At 43.5% G+C, this 18,385-nt stretch overlaps 1 protein-coding gene across 1 annotated transcript in view; it reads left to right on the forward strand.

The window, feature by feature from the left end:
* LOC308360965 (E3 ubiquitin/ISG15 ligase TRIM25-like) overlaps positions 1–14,503 on the forward strand; it is a gene marked incomplete at both ends in the record, with an annotated part of 28,115 nt that extends 13,612 nt beyond the window's left edge. The window contains 6 exons of the mRNA XM_080833155.1: positions 5,477–6,066; positions 6,591–6,686; positions 6,919–7,152; positions 7,373–7,532; positions 11,825–11,979; positions 13,979–14,503. Coding sequence (XP_080689281.1) covers positions 5,477–6,066; positions 6,591–6,686; positions 6,919–7,152; positions 7,373–7,532; positions 11,825–11,979; positions 13,979–14,503 — 1,760 coding nt within the window. The remainder of the gene's footprint in view (positions 1–5,476; positions 6,067–6,590; positions 6,687–6,918; positions 7,153–7,372; positions 7,533–11,824; positions 11,980–13,978) is intronic.
* Between the last annotated feature and the right edge of the window lie 3,882 nt (positions 14,504–18,385).

An 18,385-nucleotide genomic window follows, 5' to 3' on the forward strand; every position in this document is an offset into this window, starting at 1 on the left:
TGCCAGATATGTGAAGAATATGTGGGGATACACTGACTATCCACCACAGCGATATGTGAGTCTGGTGACGAGGCTCTGAGCATAAACACACACACACACACACACACACACACCCACCCACACCGGTCACAATGAGACCGCTACTGGTGAGAAGGACAGTCGATCCGAGGGATTGGATCTGGTAAAAACCAAAGGTTTTTATTTCACAGAAATGCAGTTACAGAAAAATACTATGAAGTGCTTAAGAAGTATCCCTGAGATGGGTACAGGTCATGCAGAGAATCAGTTGTTAGCACATACATCTCACAGTCCTGGAGACTGGACCCCAGCAGCAGCAGCTCCTATATCTGTCACAATAATAAACACACTAAACTCCCTCTAGTGGCCAGCTCCAGAATAGGAGTGTATGTGGATCACAGGGCAGGAACTCTGGCCTTCTACAGCATCTCTGGCACAATGACCCTCCTGCACAGAGTCCAGACCACATTCACTCACACACTCTACCCTGGGTTTAGGCTTTGTTATTCTGGATCATCAGTGAAGCTGCTGTGACTGACATGTCTAGATGCTGCTAGCACATACATCTCACACATCACATCATTCAACACATCACTCACACGTAAGGATCTAGCAGCTGGGCCTGAGAATCTCTGATCTTGGAGACAACAACAGACTGAAGCCATTCCCCCATCGCTGGACCCCAGCTATTACAATATCTATTACAATTACTCCTCCTCTTCCTCCCCCTCCTCCTCCTCTTCCCCCTCCTCATCTTCCTCCCCCTCCTCTTCCTCCCCCTCCTCCTCCTCCCCCTCCTCATCTTCATCCCCCTCCTCTTCCTTCTCCTCCTCTTCCTCTCTACCTTCCTGTTGAAACACTATAGAGATGGGGAATGATGCTGTTTCTACTGTGTGTTGGTGTCAATGCCTCACTATAGAGATGGGGAATGATGCTGTTTCTACTGTGTGTTGGTGTCAATGCCTCACTATAGAGATGGGGAATGATGCTGTTTCTACTGTGTGTTGGTGTCAATGCCTCACTATAGAGATGGGGAATGATGCTGTTTCTACTGTGTGTTGGTGTCAATGCCTCACTATAGAGATGGGGAATGATGCTGTTTCTACTGTGTGTTGGTGTCAATGCCTCACTATAGAGATGGGGAATGATGCTGTTTCTACTGTGTGTTGGTGTCAATGCCTCACTATAGAGATGGGGAATGATGCTGTTTCTACTGTGTGTTGGTGTCAATGCCTCACTATAGAGATGGGGAATGATGCTGTTTCTACTGTGTGTTGGTGTCAATGCCTCACTATAGAGATGGGGAATGATGCTGTTTCTACTGTGTGTTGGTGTCAATGCCTCACTATAGAGATGGGGAATGATGCTGTTTCTACTGTGTGTTGGTGTCAATGCCTCACTATAGAGATGGGGAATGATGCTGTTTCTACTGTGTGTTGGTGTCAATGCCTCACTATAGAGATGGGGAATGATGCTGTTTCTACTGTGTGTTGGTGTCAATGCCTCACTATAGAGATGGGGAATGATGCTGTTTCTACTGTGTGTTGGTGTCAATGCCTCACTATAGAGATGGGGAATGATGCTGTTTCTACTGTGTGTTGGTGTCAATGCCTCACTATAGAGATGGGGAATGATGCTGTTTCTACTGTGTGTTGGTGTCAATGCCTCACTATAGAGATGGGGAATGATGCTGTTTCTACTGTGTGTTGGTGTCAATGCCTCACTATAGAGATGGGGAATGATGCTGTTTCTACTGTGTGTTGGTGTCAATGCCTCACTATAGAGATGGGGAATGATGCTGTTTCTACTGTGTGTTGGTGTCAATGCCTCACTATAGAGATGGGGAATGATGCTGTTTCTACTGTGTGTTGGTGTCAATGCCTCACTATAGAGATGGGGAATGATGCTGTTTCTACTGTGTGTTGGTGTCAATGCCTCACTATAGAGATGGGGAATGATGCTGTTTCTACTGTGTGTTGGTGTCAATGCCTCACTATAGAGATGGGGAATGATGCTGTTTCTACTGTGTGTTGGTGTCAATGCCTCACTATAGAGATGGGGAATGATGCTGTTTCTACTGTGTGTTGGTGTCAATGCCTCACTATAGAGATGGGGAATGATGCTGTTTCTACTGTGTGTTGGTGTCAATGCCTCACTATAGAGATGGGGAATGATGCTGTTTCTACTGTGTGTTGGTGTCAATGCCTCACTATAGAGATGGGGAATGATGCTGTTTCTACTGTGTGTTGGTGTCAATGCCTCACTATAGAGATGGGGAATGATGCTGTTTCTACTGTGTGTTGGTGTCAATGCCTCACTATAGAGATGGGGAATGATGCTGTTTCTACTGTGTGTTGGTGTCAATGCCTCACTATAGAGATGGGGAATGATGCTGTTTCTACTGTGTGTTGGTGTCAATGCCTCACTATAGAGATGGGGAATGATGCTGTTTCTACTGTGTGTTGGTGTCAATGCCTCACTATAGAGATGGGGAATGATGCTGTTTCTACTGTGTGTTGGTGTCAATGCCTCACTATAGAGATGGGGAATGATGCTGTTTCTACTGTGTGTTGGTGTCAATGCCTCACTATAGAGATGGGGAATGATGCTGTTTCTACTGTGTGTTGGTGTCAATGCCTCACTATAGAGATGGGGAATGATGCTGTTTCTACTGTGTGTTGGTGTCAATGCCTCACTATAGAGATGGGGAATGATGCTGTTTCTACTGTGTGTTGGTGTCAATGCCTCACTATAGAGATGGGGAATGATGCTGTTTCTACTGTGTGTTGGTGTCAATGCCTCACTATAGAGATGGGGAATGATGCTGTTTCTACTGTGTGTTGGTGTCAATGCCTCACTATAGAGATGGGGAATGATGCTGTTTCTACTGTGTGTTGGTGTCAATGCCTCACTATAGAGATGGGGAATGATGCTGTTTCTACTGTGTGTTGGTGTCAATGCCTCACTATAGAGATGGGGAATGATGCTGTTTCTACTGTGTGTTGGTGTCAATGCCTCACTATAGAGATGGGGAATGATGCTGTTTCTACTGTGTGTTGGTGTCAATGCCTCACTATAGAGATGGGGAATGATGCTGTTTCTACTGTGTGTTGGTGTCAATGCCTCACTATAGAGATGGGGAATGATGCTGTTTCTACTGTGTGTTGGTGTCAATGCCTCACTATAGAGATGGGGAATGATGCTGTTTCTACTGTGTGTTGGTGTCAATGCCTCACTATAGAGATGGGGAATGATGCTGTTTCTACTGTGTGTTGGTGTCAATGCCTCACTATAGAGATGGGGAATGATGCTGTTTCTACTGTGTGTTGGTGTCAATGCCTCACTATAGAGATGGGGAATGATGCTGTTTCTACTGTGTGTTGGTGTCAATGCCTCACTATAGAGATGGGGAATGATGCTGTTTCTACTGTGTGTTGGTGTCAATGCCTCACTATAGAGATGGGGAATGATGCTGTTTCTACTGTGTGTTGGTGTCAATGCCTCACTATAGAGATGGGGAATGATGCTGTTTCTACTGTGTGTTGGTGTCAATGCCTCACTATAGAGATGGGGAATGATGCTGTTTCTACTGTGTGTTGGTGTAAATGCCTCACTATAGAGATGGGGAATGATGCTGTTTCTACTGTGTGTTGGTGTCAATGCCTCACTATAGAGATGGGGAATGATGCTGTGTTTACTGTGTGTTGGTGTCAATGCCTCACTATAGAGATGGGGAATGATGCTGTTTCTACTGTGTGTTGGTGTCAATGCCTCACTATAGAGATGGGGAATGATGCTGTTTCTACTGTGTGTTGGTGTCAATGCCTCACTATAGAGATGGGGAATGATGCTGTTTCTACTGTGTGTTGGTGTCAATGCCTCACTATAGAGATGGGGAATGATGCTGTTTCTACTGTGTGTTGGTGTCAATGCCTCACTATAGAGATGGGGAATGATGCTGTTTCTACTGTGTGTTGGTGTCAATGCCTCACTATAGAGATGGGGAATGATGCTGTTTCTACTGTGTGTTGGTGTCAATGCCTCACTATAGAGATGGGGAATGATGCTGTTTCTACTGTGTGTTGGTGTCAATGCCTCACTATAGAGATGGGGAATGATGCTGTTTCTACTGTGTGTTGGTGTCAATGCCTCACTATAGAGATGGGGAATGATGCTGTTTCTACTGTGTGTTGGTGTCAATGCCTCACTATAGAGATGGGGAATGATGCTGTTTCTACTGTGTGTTGGTGTCAATGCCTCACTATAGAGATGGGGAATGATGCTGTGTTTACTGTGTGTTGGTGTCAATGCCTCACTATAGAGATGGGGAATGATGCTGTTTCTACTGTGTGTTGGTGTCAATGCCTCACTATAGAGATGGGGAATGATGCTGTTTCTACTGTGTGTTGGTGTCAATGCCTCACTATAGAGATGGGGAATGATGCTGTTTCTACTGTGTGTTGGTGTCAATGCCTCACTATAGAGATGGGGAATGATGCTGTTTCTACTGTGTGTTGGTGTCAATGCCTCACTATAGAGATGGGGAATGATGCTGTTTCTACTGTGTGTTGGTGTCAATGCCTCACTATAGAGATGGGGAATGATGCTGTTTCTACTGTGTGTTGGTGTCAATGCCTCACTATAGAGATGGGGAATGATGCTGTTTCTACTGTGTGTTGGTGTCAATGCCTCTCTATAGAGATGGGGAATGATGCTGTTTCTACTGTGTGTTGGTGTCAATGCCTCACTATAGAGATGGGGAATGATGCTGTTTCTACTGTGTGTTGGTGTCAATGCCTCACTATAGAGATGGGGAATGATGCTGTTTCTACTGTGTGTTGGTGTCAATGCCTCACTATAGAGATGGGGAATGATGCTGTTTCTACTGTGTGTTGGTGTCAATGCCTCACTATAGAGATGGGGAATGATGCTGTTTCTACTGTGTGTTGGTGTCAATGCCTCACTATAGAGATGGGGAATGATGCTGTTTCTACTGTGTGTTGGTGTCAATGCCTCACTATAGAGATGGGGAATGATGCTGTTTCTACTGTGTGTTGGTGTCAATGCCTCACTATAGAGATGGGGAATGATGCTGTTTCTACTGTGTGTTGGTGTCAATGCCTCACTATAGAGATGGGGAATGATGCTGTGTTTACTGTGTGTTGGTGTCAATGCACACTGTCACACCAAGCACTGGGTTGATTCTTCAGGTATACCAGCTATAAACTCCTTCTATCTCTCTATTTATCTCTCTCTCCCTCTTCCTCTCTCTCTCTCTCTCTCTCTTTCTCACTCACCCACACACACTCACAAAGACGCACAATCTCAAATCATCTGACTGACTCTTCCTCAACAGTGTGGCAACAACATCTCTGCCACTCCTCCTAACAATAAAACACATGAACCAGGAACTGAACTCTCACACTGTTATCTCCCTGTGTGTGATCGTGGCTCTGATAAATGGCGGAAGCTTCCACCCAAAGAGAGGATTCTTTCACTTGTTCAGTTTGTCTGGATCTAATAAAGGATCCAGTTGCTGTTCCATGTGGACACACTTATTGTCTTGGCTGTATTAAAGGTCACTGGGATCAGGAAGATGGTAAAGGCATCTACAGCTGCCCCCAGTGTAGACAGACATTTAGACCAAGACCTGTTCTCGGTAGAAACATTCTGATTGCTGAAATGGTGGAGGAATTTAGGAAGACCAGGATCCAAACTGATGTTCCTGCTCACTGCTATGCTGGACCTGGGGATGTGGAGTGTGACGTCTGCACTGGGAGAAAACTCAAAGCTGTGAAGTCCTGTCTGGATTGTCTGTTGTCTTACTGTCAATCTCACTTCAAAGCTCACAATGACCTGAACCCTGGAAGAAAACACTCAGTCATTGATGCCACAGGCCAGCTACAGGAGAGGATCTGCTCTCGTCACAAGAAGGTTTTTGAAATATTTTGTCGAACCGATCAGAGTTGTATCTGCTATCCGTGTATGATGGACGAACATAAAGGCCATGACACAGTCTCAGCTGCAGCAGAACGGACAGATAAACAGGTCAGTACTGGAACTAAATGTGTGTCCGACATTTCTATGAGGGCTTTTATACGTACTAACTGTGAATGTAATACTATAACTACAAGAACATTATCTCACCAGTCTTTAATTCTGGCTGTTACTACAATGACTTTGCACATTAGAGAAAGGAAAAATCAGGAAATGTGTTAGGTGCAAGGTCCAGTTTTGAGTAAAAACAGTGAAACATTAACCTGTCGGCTTCCAAGTGAACATATTATTACCTCGTAAAATAATGTTCTGTTCTGTTCTGTTCTAAAGGTTGAGAGCCAGCTTTGCCAAGTGTTGCTGTTAAATACCAGTGCTCCTCTTGAACTTAGCTCAAGGCTTTATCCTGATTTTCACTTGAAGATGATAGCGTCTACTTCAATGGTTCACTTAATCTTTTAAAAAGAATAAAATGTACTTAAAGGTTTTTGCTTATAAATGTTCAGTTGCCATGTGTGGTGTTTGATCATCATTGTTGTAAACAATCCACCAATGAAAAGAAGCTGTTTGTTAAACAGGGGCAGTTGGGGAAGACCCAGAGGAGATTCCAACAGAGAATCCAGGGGAGAGAGAAGGAGCTGCAGGAGCTGAGGAAGGCTGTGAAGACTCTCAAGGTGAGAACTGACCACATAAGACAACAGCTGGCTCAGCCATAGCTTGTTATTTGTGTCATCACCGTTATGCTGCCATCTCTACATGAAACAGACCATCACAGAAGGACATGGTTTGGCAGGATTTACCCTTGGTCATTTGATCAAGAAGAGCCAGTCACACCAGAGTGAGTTTGCTTCTTCACTTATCTCTGTGTGTCTCCTGTCCCCCTCCTCTTTTTGTGTCTCCTGACAGAGCTCTGCACAGACAGCAGTGGAGGACAGTGAGAGGATCTTCACTGAGATGATCCGCTCCATTGAGAGAAGGCGCTCTGAGGTGAAAGAGCTGATCAGAGCTAAGGAGAAGGCTGAGGTGAATCGGGCTGAAGGACTCCTGAAGCGACTGGAGCAGGAGATTGCTGAGCTGAAGAAGAGAAATGCTGAGCTGGAGCAGCTTGCACACACAGAGGATCACATCCATTTCCTCAAGGTGACAGAATTTGAAATAAAGCATCCATGTGGGTTTGAAAGAGGAAAAATGCATAATTTCTAAATATTTTAATGTAAAGTAATTAAAATACCTGAACACATGAGTGCATATACACTAAACCAACTGAATTCACCCATCATGTCTGCAGCCTTTGGGGAAACACAGACCTGGCTGAATATTCAGGTGGTCTGCCTCACCATTAATGTATTTCTCTCTGTAGAATGTCCTGTCAATCAGAGACTCTCCTCGCTCTAAAGACTTACCCAGCGTGACCTTCAACCAAAGCTTCTCTTTGGAGGCTGTGAAGGAATCTGTCTCTGGGCTGAAGGTGCGACTGGATGACATCTTCAGGCAGGAAGTAGTCAGGATATCTGCAGCAGGTGGATAAACATGTAGAACTCAAAGATGAATTCCTTATTTCACAGTTTGAGAAAACAAGGATCCCACTTATTTATTAATGTTTTATTCTGTATCTCTCAACAGTAACGAATATCCAGATCATCAAGTCTTTAGAATGTGAGTCTGTCTCTCTCTCTCTCTCTCTCTCTCTCTCTCTCTCTCTCTCTCTCTCTCTCTATCTATCTCTCTTTCTCTTTCTCTCTCTCTCTCTCTCTCTGAAATCTTTTCACGGGTTAGTCACAGTTGATAAAACAAACATTAAAGAAAACAAAACACCGAAGATGAAGCTGACTAAAACTATATGGGCTTGGTCAGAGTTTGAAAATAAGTGTGTGAGTCTGGTCTTCAGATCCTGGGTGAATGAGTGTCTCTCTGTGTTGGGATCCTAGATGCTGATCCTGAGCTTCCAGTCAGAAGAACAAACAGTAATGAGGGACTGCCACCATCAAGTAAGTCATTACTATTAGTTTACCACAGAACATTTAGCATAGAGTTGTCTTGAAGCATAGAGCTGAATTTCATATTTGACTGTATTTGTTTGGTATTACAATATGAACTAAGCAATGCAGCACTAAACTATGTAAAAATAGAGGATACAGCAACACATAACATATGCATTTTGCAATGCTTCAAATTGTTAAAAAACTGTAAAAAGAAAATGTCTTCAGCAACAACTACATCACACATGCTCAATTCAATGCAAATGCTGTTCTGTACCACTTTTGGTTGGTAACAAGGCTGCAAACAAACAAAATAAAGCATAAAACTGAACATCATTTCTGCAAACTATGAGAATAATCTGTCTTACTTCAAGTGTATTCATTTGTCTGATGAATACTGCATCTTTCCATCAACAGTGATCAAAATGTCATCCAGTTTTGAAGTGAACTGTTCTGGGCAGAGAATCTAAATGTCTGCAAAATTGCTTTAGTTGCACAGAGTTTTACTGGTGGTGAACATTGACTGAGAAAGGTATCCATGAATTTCAGAAGAAGTGGCCATTGAATACATTTTGTATCAAAGCAATGAAAAGTATCCAAAGTCTAGCTCACTTGTGAATGTGTTTAGTATTTTGAAAAGTGGACATGGTATTGACACAAGTGTGAAAATGATTGTAGAAATCTTGGTCTAATTGAGATAATGAAATTATGAATCTTTACCTCCAGCAAGGAGGTTATGCGATCGGGTCCGTTCATTTATTTATTTATTTATTTGTCCGTTTGTTTGTCTGTCTGTGGACAAGATTTCTCAGAAACTACTGGGCGGAAATTTCTGAAATTTCTGAAATTTTCGCAAGAGGTGGATCTTGATCCTGGGACATCCCCATTAAAATTTCAGATTTCAGGATGATCCGGATCTGGAGCAATCCGAGATTTCTGACCTCCAGCAAGGGTTGACGTTGATAGTAAAGCAAGATCTATCTATCGGGGCGAATGATTCACATTGTAGTATGTGTGAGGATTTTGGTTCGTGGAAAATCCCAATGAGGTTATTTGTTAAAACAAGGGATGATTTTTAGACTAATACACAATCTTTCTCTCAATGTTCCAATACGATATTGAAAGGAATGATGTTTAGACTAATACACGACCTTTCTCTCAATTACCTCATTTCCACCGGGGCCGGCCCGGTGCCGGAGCCGGTGCCGGTGCCGGAGCCAGAGCTGGTTCCTTTCAGCACCGGCCTGCGTTTCCACTGCCGGAGCCGGTTCCAGCACCAAAACTAAACGTCATGGAATGTTATGACATGCTCTTATGGTTACAGTTGTGAGTTATTCACGAGTGGTCTTCTTCCAGCGAGAAGGCAAATTCATTTTGATAAAAACTTTAACTAGAATGCGTTTCGTGAACGAACTGCGAGAGTGTGCTTGCTCTGTTGCGGCCATGACCTTTGACGTTGCAGCCATAACATCACACAAAAGATCAGACATGGCAACCAAGCTCATCCATTATATTTTGGCTCCACTGACGTCTAGACATATGACGGTGTCTTTGTTGTTCTGTTTTTGTTTGCTTGTTTATTGTGAAAGGGCCTAGTGTGTTACATTTAGCTTGGAGAAGTCTTAAAATAGGCTCCAAGTGACATTTGTCTTATTGTGTATGTGTAATTTACCTCCAAAGGTCGTGTTAATCCATGAGTGCACCTGAACTGTGGGGTATTTGCTGAGTTTTAATCTGCTCGTTTTAATTGTGTGTGTTGCGGCTGCAATAAATCTTGTCTGTGCTTCAAATGTAAATATATGTATTGTCTCTCTATGGTGGAAATCAGATGTATGATGGAACTTGCATATTTCAGCTGTCATGGTGATAATAGTTTCAGAGTTTCGTTATACTGACTTACTGAGCTAAGTGTTGATACACTTCGTAAGAAATTATTATCTAGGTAAAAGGAAACATCTCTGCAACAATATTGGAATGAATGCGGTGGCTTGTTCATACGGAAAACAGGTATGTAAACGCGATCATATGGATAATTTGTAGGACGACGCACACCGAAGTAGAATTTAGTGCGATGCACTGTTCTAAATCTAGCCACAGACAGACATGAATTACATTGAAAAATCGCCGTGGTCTACACAGCTTTTTTTAATTGATGTAGCCTAGAGGTGTATTTGGCTCAATGATGGTTGGGATTGTTAAAATTGTCGATTTTTGGCCAGATAGATTTCCTACCTCTTGCAAAGGCAAACCTTTGTCTGGAATACAGGCAGCTCATGAGTATGGTTGTCTTTGGAACAGAATGTGTACAAAATGTAAAATGCTTTGGTGTCGGTTGGTTTTCTTGTCTGAAACGTACTGGAATGTACCTTGCGAAAACTTGGGGGTAGTGAACCGAAATCTCCAGTATGGCAGTTGAAATAATCGCACAGACATTTAATCTGTGTGCCATTTGCATGTTATCCCCCGCTAGCATGTATGCTAATAGCTTAGCTTAGGCTAGCTAGCTGCTTATATTGTTTTACTATGGGGCTAGGCTAGTTGCTTCGCATATTCTAGCAATGGTGTTCGCGAATGAGTTGTTGATCAAGCTGTCTTGTATACTTTGACTTGCTTTTTACATTTCCATGGCTGTGTGTGTTGTGTTAACCCTGTCTCTTACTGTCTGTTTAAGAGGAGGTTGAAACTCTCAGCCCAGCTAGTCGTTTATTTATTTTGATGCCACCGCCCTGTTACAGAAATAAAGTCTCTTGTCCTAGAGTGAGTGACGTCACAATGGCTCAAGATACCACCATGTTAGTCTATGAGAGAAAAAGGTGATGAAAAAGAGGAATAAAAAAGGAGTGGCAAGGAGAACCGCCACAAAAAGATTTAGCAGGTTGCACCGGATCGGGCCGGACGTTTCGGTGTTTGAACGGCGTCTGTACCTCGAACGGGCGAGGCCTGATTCGATGCAAGAAAACCGGGCCTTCAGGCAAGCACACTAATTATGTTTAACTTTTTAATACCATGTAGTACCATACGACCTAAAGTTAAAGTTCTGTTTACTTGGCCACGGGTTTCCTCATGTAGATCAAACGAGTGGCAATGCAGTTCATGACCGGAGTTGACTAGCTAGTACACTGATATTAACCAGTTGCCATAACAACCTTAGCAGTACCTTACATCAGCTAGTGGTAGTTAGCTAGCTACTACACGAACTTGCTTAGTCAAGAGCTATTTTTTTTTTTCGTTTTCAAGTGGCACGTCTTCTACAGTACACACAATACAAAACCAGCACTACATCCCGGTCTCAGTTAATGATGCAATTACGGGTTTTCTACGAGCAGGCAATGCAGCTCATGATGGGAGTTGACTATAGCATAACAACTGCAGAAGTACCCTACGACAGCTAGCAGCTAGATGCTACAAGAACTTTCTTAGTCAACTACTAATTTCAAGTGTAATATCACACAAAAACAACAGAGCTAGATTGAAAGACTTAATGTATACAAAGCAGACAAACCAACACATTTTGATGGATGAAAGCTTTCTTTATTAGTTTTAATGTGTTTGTTATTAGGTCTGTTGTCCTTTTGAACCCTGCTATCTCCGACTCTCCTCGTATTCCCTCATATACTTTAGCTTTCCTTACTGACTTTAAAATTTTGTCTTGCATTCCTGTTGATGGCTGAATTGCTATGGAGGTATTTATTTAATCCATGGTCCACTACTGGATCGATTTTCCATGTATGTTTTCATCGTTTTCGCTCAGCATCTTGGTTGACGGGTTAAAAAAAATGGCGGCGGAAATGTCTGTTTCTGGTGGGTTAACCCCGCCCACCTCTGTGACGTAGTTGGTGCCCGATCTGGCCCCAGCAAGTCCAGAGAGCCGGGCCGGTGCCCGATTTTCAGCTCCGGCACCAACCCGGCCCCGGTGGAAACGCAAGAACTGGTGCCAGATTGGGCACTGGCCCGGCTCCAGCACCGGGCCGGCCCCGGTGGAAACGAGGTAAATGTCCCAATACGATATTGATCCTAACATTGCTTCGCGTGACTAACTAAATGTACGTGATACGTTGTCACTGTAATCGAAAACTGTGCATTGGGATCGAGCAAGTAAATCCCAATGATTTACACTGAGTTTTGGGTGTATACAACGTCACTTTGTGAATACAACGTTGTTGAAACGCAGTCGCCTACTGCAAATATGCATACGTCAGCACAATGTATGGGAAAAACCCGGTCCCGGAAGATTTTGTCTTCAGAATGGAAGAAATTGTGTAACGGACCCTTGCTGGAGGTCAGAAATCTCGGATTGCTCTTGTTTTATGAATGCCCTTCTCTCTCAGTTTGATGGGCTGTAATGTGATGTTTTCTCTCTCAGTGTCTGAAGTCCCAGCTGTTTTACCTGAGCCAGTGACCAGAGAGGAGTTCTCACAGTGTAAGTTGGACATAAAGACATGCAAGCTATCACACACACACACACACACACACAGGGATACACTCACGTGCATAGAATCATGATCAAATTAGCAAACCCACATACAAATTCAAACATTCATGTAAACACACACACACGCGACACACACACACACACACACACACACACACACACACACACACACACACACACACACACACACACACCACACATTCATGCTTTTGAATATACAGCCAGTGGAGCATTTAAAAACACTTGGTGGCACTCGTGTAAGAATAACTCCATTTACATGCATGCGTACACACACACACACACACACACACACACACACACACTCCATGCAAACAACAAACAGATACAGAAACAAACACGACAATATAAACACACAGACACACACAAACACACAATTCAATTGTATTTATATGGTGCGTAAACGACATTATTGTCTCAACACGCTTAACAGAGTCCAGGACCTGAACCCCTCAAAGAAAGCACAATGGCCACAGGGGAAAAAACTCCCTGTTAATCAGGAAGGAACCTTAAGCAGCTTCTGGGTGAGGAGGACTGGCAGGGGGAGGGGATTGTGGCAGGGGGAGGATAATGGGAGGGACTTGTGACAGGGGGAGGAGCGTGTGGCAGGGGGAGGAGAAGGGGAGGGGCGTGTGGCAGGGGGAGGATAATGGGAGGGACTTGTGACAGGGGGAGGAGCGTGTGGCAGGGGGAGGAGAAGGGGAGGGGCTTGTGGCAGAAGGGGGATAAGAGGAGGGGCTTGTGGCAGAAGGCGAGAGAAGGGGAGGGGCTTGTGGCAGGCGAGAGAAGGGGAGGGGGAAAAGGGGAGGGGCTTGTGGCAGAAGGGGGATAAGAGGAGGGGGATAAGAGGAGGGGCTTGTGGCAGAAGGCGAGAGAAGGGGAGGGGGAAAAGGGGAGGGGCTTGTGGCACAATTGGATAAGAATGGAAGTGGCATGTGACAGAAGAGGTGAATTAGGGGAGGGCCTGTGGCAGAATGGGAGGGGATATGGGAGGGGGAGAAGGGGAGGTGCTTGTTGCAGAAGGGGAGGGGATATGGGAGGGGGAGAAGGGGAGGTGCTTGTTGCAGAAGGGGAGGGCAATGTGAGTGGCTTCTGACAGAAGGGGTGTGGATGGGAGGGGCTTGTGACAGAAGGGGAGGGGGGACAATCAGATCCATGGCAGATGAAATCATACACGTATCAGGATGAGCATGCTAGCATACATGTGGTAAATGTACACAATACATTCCAACATAACATGGTATGTACAAAATGGATATCGGATAAGGTGAGGAGAGAGCATTCAAGTATTATAGAATAACTTAGTGTGTGTGTGTGTATGTATGTGTAGAACACGTTTGAACTTTCGAATACAGACATTCACACATGTACACCTGCGCAAACAAGGAATCATATCAAATAACAACAACCACACACACACATGCAAACAAACACACACACACCCACACACACACACACACACACACACACCTACACACCTAACACATATAAAGACCTAAGTTAGTTTGTCCTGTCTTCTCCTCCATCAGACTCCTGTCACTTCACACTGGATCCAAACACAGCAAACAGATACCTCCATCTGTCTGAGGGGAACAGGAGGGTGGAGAGCAGAGATGAGCTCCAGTCCTATCCTGATCATCCAGAGAGATTTGATTGGTGGTGTCAGGTGCTGTGTAGAGAGGGTGTGTCTGGACGCTGCTACTGGGAGGTTGAGTGGAATGGGAAGGAGGTTGCTATATCAGTCTCATATAAAAGCATCAGCAGGAGAGGAGGTAATGTGTGTGGGTTTGGATGGAATGATCAGTCCTGGAGTCTGCTCCCCAGCAGCAGCAGCAGCTCCTCTTTCAGACACAATAATAAACACACTAAACTCCCTCTAGTGGCCAGCTCCAGAATAGGAGTGTATGTGGATCGCAGGGCAGGAACTCTGGCCTTCTACAGCATCTCTGACACAATGACCCTCCTGCACAGAGTCCAGACCACATTCACTCACACACTCTACCCTGGGTTTGGGTTTGGGTTAGGGTTTTTGTGTTCTGTATCATCAGTGAAGCTGCTGTGACTGAAATATATAGATGCTGAATCCAGACTTCCCCCAGTCTCTCTACCCTGGGTTTAGGATAAGACATTAGATCACCAGTGAAGCTGTTGTGACCCTGGGGTAGAGCGCTGGGGTGACCCCACGTACACTGCATGAAATGTGGGATTTACGACAATCTTCGACCCTGTGTATTGCCGTAGAAGCCCACATTGGTGTGAACCCCCTGGAAATCATGGCGAAAATAGGGTTTTTAAGGCCACGGATAGTATATTTTGATTTCCCAGGTCATAAAAGCAGATATCCTAAAATCCATCTGAGGATTTTTTGTCATTTGATATATAAACAAAATAAAAAAAGAATTTTGGTCCTGGCTTTATCACAGTTTAAGATTCATGTACCTGAAATATATGCAAAAACGTGCATATTTAATGAGATCCAGCCTAATTAGCATAATTAAATATGCAAAATTCAAAAACTTGTAATACATTTTTTTCTTGTAATGATGTATGTAATCAACTTGTAAAGTTTCATGGTGATCCCTTGTATTTAAATTTTTTACCCTATTCACCTGCCATGTCTCGCCTTAATTGAATTGACCTGGATTGAAAACAACTCCCCCCCGTCACTGCTTCACTGATTTAAAAAACCTGAAAGTCACAGGTTCGATCCCCACTAGTGGCAACCATGGCCCAAGTTGCTTAACGACTGTTAACGACTCTTAATGACTGTTATCAGAGTAAGCCTGACTCTGTATAATTACATGCCAGAAACGAATCTCAAGAACATTAAGGTGAAATAATAATATATAAGTTAGGAACATTACACATAGCCTAAGTTAAAACGTTTAAACACATACCACCATAAACATGTGAGATAATTCGACAAGAGATATTGAAAGACAGCTAACTCACTGCTTCGTCAAATAAGACAGATCAACTATATATCTGGAAACCACTTACAGATTCCGATTAGCTAAATTTGCGTCTGGATGGAAAGGTGTTATCTTTTCCCATCCCACCCATGCTAAGCCATTTCTATCATAAACTGCAATCTACCGTGGAAAACAGAAGGCAGGAGATTTCGACGTCTCATTTTTGCCCCTTGAATGTCGATATGTAATAGTATGGTCTTATTGAAACTTAATACGTGTAAAAAAGACTAGAAATTGAACGTTTATTATTCGAGTCTAAAGTTTTTAATGTTGCCTCGGGTGCCTTTAAGTGAACATAGGCTAATTAAAACTTCACATAAGTCCACTAAACAATTCCGAATTCCCACGCTCCAGTAACAGAAGAGAAATAAACCAGAGGAGGGAGGAATGATAAACCAGTTACTTGGTCACACCGACGAGCTCTATTCTTACCAGCAACGTGGCTAAGCGGTTAGACACACAGTACCATTAACCTAAAGAGCGCAGGTTCGAAGCTCGCGAAGCTCGCTTAAGATATCAAAATCCACCTGAACAGACACAGGTGAGAGGAAGTTCCGGAATATGAGTGGAACAGCCTCGAAAGTGACATTGCAACCCTCGAACTCTGAAAATGAAAGGCAAAGCAAGAATTGTGATAACCCCTAAATCAAAACCCTAAAGACTTAACTCTGAAAACGGAAGGCAAATCAAGAAAAGTCATAACCCCGGAGCAAAACCCTAAAGACAGATTATTAATTAAATTATTATCGAGAACATTTTAATTTCGTTTTTATGGGGCAATAGCTGTAAATGGGAGGGGATACGTTTTGTCAGTTGAAAGCTGACCAATAGACAGAATCTCATTCCGTCTCATCACAAGACGTTTTCATTCAATTCCTTGTCGTTTTCAACCAATGGCTGCAGCAGGGTGTGTGTGGCTAGACTGCTGACAGTCAATACGCTAATAAGAGCCTTTCACACCTCTGTCAGCGGGAGGTGAGAAGTTAACACATCGCCCCCCTCTCCCCTCTTGGTCTGTATGCGGGACATTCCGTGAATTCCATGAAAAAAATTAATATCACTTTTAGAATTCTCTAATAACAGTGACAAACAGAAATTCAACGTCAGTTTTAAATTCCCTAAACGACAATACATGTCCTAACACGAAATATCTACTCACAGACAAATAATTTTGAAAGTCCAAACGCAAACCAAGGCTCTTCAAGGAGGAATTCAGCTGCATGCAAATAAACATCTTCTCTAGTGCCCTGCGCAGCCGTGTGGAGTCCATGAGCCGTCCATTGAGTTAAAACTAATAAAATCAGATCATGTTCCCATGATAATCTCAACAATCTCCGCTGGGTTACAAGCAGGATTCCAATCAATACATATAGCACTTGTTATATGCTCACAGCTCACTAATGGTGTGTCAAACTTACTCTCATTAATCCAGCCTACTGATTTTAGCTTAGCCTTAGCCAAATTATTTTTATTCAGACTTTACATAACTTTCATGACCAGAAATCGGAGCAAAGCCTCATGGGATATGCCTTTATCAAGTGAACGTAGGGAGATGACTTTCAGAGAGAGAGAGAGCAGGTGAAGCGGCCTGATGGAAACAATGAATGTCGACATATTCTCGTATTTATTATTATTTTATTTGTTTAAATCCCAGGAAGTCTGTAGAATTGAACAAGAAACGTGCACATGCGTAGAACCTATTCAGTCTTGTTGGTCTGAAATAAAACATTGAAAAAGCACGGAGGTGAGACACTCACTACCTTTGCCTCAATGATGGGGGCGTGCGATAGCCCACCGATCGGGTTAGCTGTAGCCCCGCCCTTTGGAAACAGCATGTGAACCGAACCACTTTGAGGAATAGGGGGATCAAGGTTTTTCAAAAGTTAAAAAGCACATTATTTTTCGTTTATAATAAGCACCGCTTGTGTCCATGTGTGTTTGTTTCATATTACTATTATTATTATTTGTTTTCAATTTTGTTGGGGGGGGACAACTTTATGCGAGGGGGGGACGTGTCTAGTCGTGTTTAGTCCCTCTGTTATTGCATACATGTACTGATATCTGGTTTTATATGACAACCACAATATTATGTATTCATCAAACAATTGACCCCAATGAAATGTGTTCCTTGTTTTCTTTATTAATACCATTGGAATGAGACCAGTTTGATTTGAAATGTTTCTGGTGCAGACAAATTAATAAAGAGTTATAGACTGGCATTCAATATACTCTTTTTCTTGGTGTGTGTGTGTGTGTGTGTGTCAGTGATGTATATAGTAGGCTATTTTGTTAAATGTATTGAAATTCCCTTGTCTGGGCAAAATGAAAAGTCATTGTGGACCTTCTCGAAATACAGTGGTGTGATGAACATGGAGCAGTTTTGGAAAAACAAGTGTCATGTAAGGTCAAGCAGAGAGGCCAGTGTGCAGAGACCAGTGTCATGTAAGGTCAAGCAGAAAGGCCTGTGTGCAGAGACCAGTGTCATGTAAGGTCAAGCAGAGAGGCCTGTTTTTAGAGACCAGTGTCATGTAAGGTCAAGCAGAGATGCCTGTTTTTAGAGACGAGTGTCATGTAAGGTCAAGCAGAGAGGCCTGTGTGCAGAGACCAGTGTCATGTAAGGTCAAGCAGAAAGGCCTGTGTGCAGAGACCAGTGTCATGTAAGGTCAAGCAGAGAGGCCTGTTTTTAGAGACCAGTGTCATGTAAGGTCAAGCAGAGATGCCTGTTTTTAGAGACCAGTGTCATGTAAGGTCAAGCAGAGAGGCCTGTGTGCAGAGACCAGTGTCATGTAAGGTCAAGCAGAGAGGCCTGTTTTTAGAGACGAGTGTCATGTAAGGTCAAGCAGAGAGGCCTGTGTGCAGAGACCAGTGTCATGTAAGGTCAAGCAGAGAGGCCTGTTTTTAGAGACGAGTGTCATGTAAGGTCAAGCAGAGAGGCCTGATTTTAGAGACCAGTGTCATGTAAGGTCAAGCAG

Source organism: Sprattus sprattus (assembly GCF_963457725.1).
Source record: "Sprattus sprattus genome assembly, chromosome: 2".
Classification (NCBI taxonomy): domain Eukaryota; kingdom Metazoa; phylum Chordata; class Actinopteri; order Clupeiformes; family Clupeidae; genus Sprattus; species Sprattus sprattus.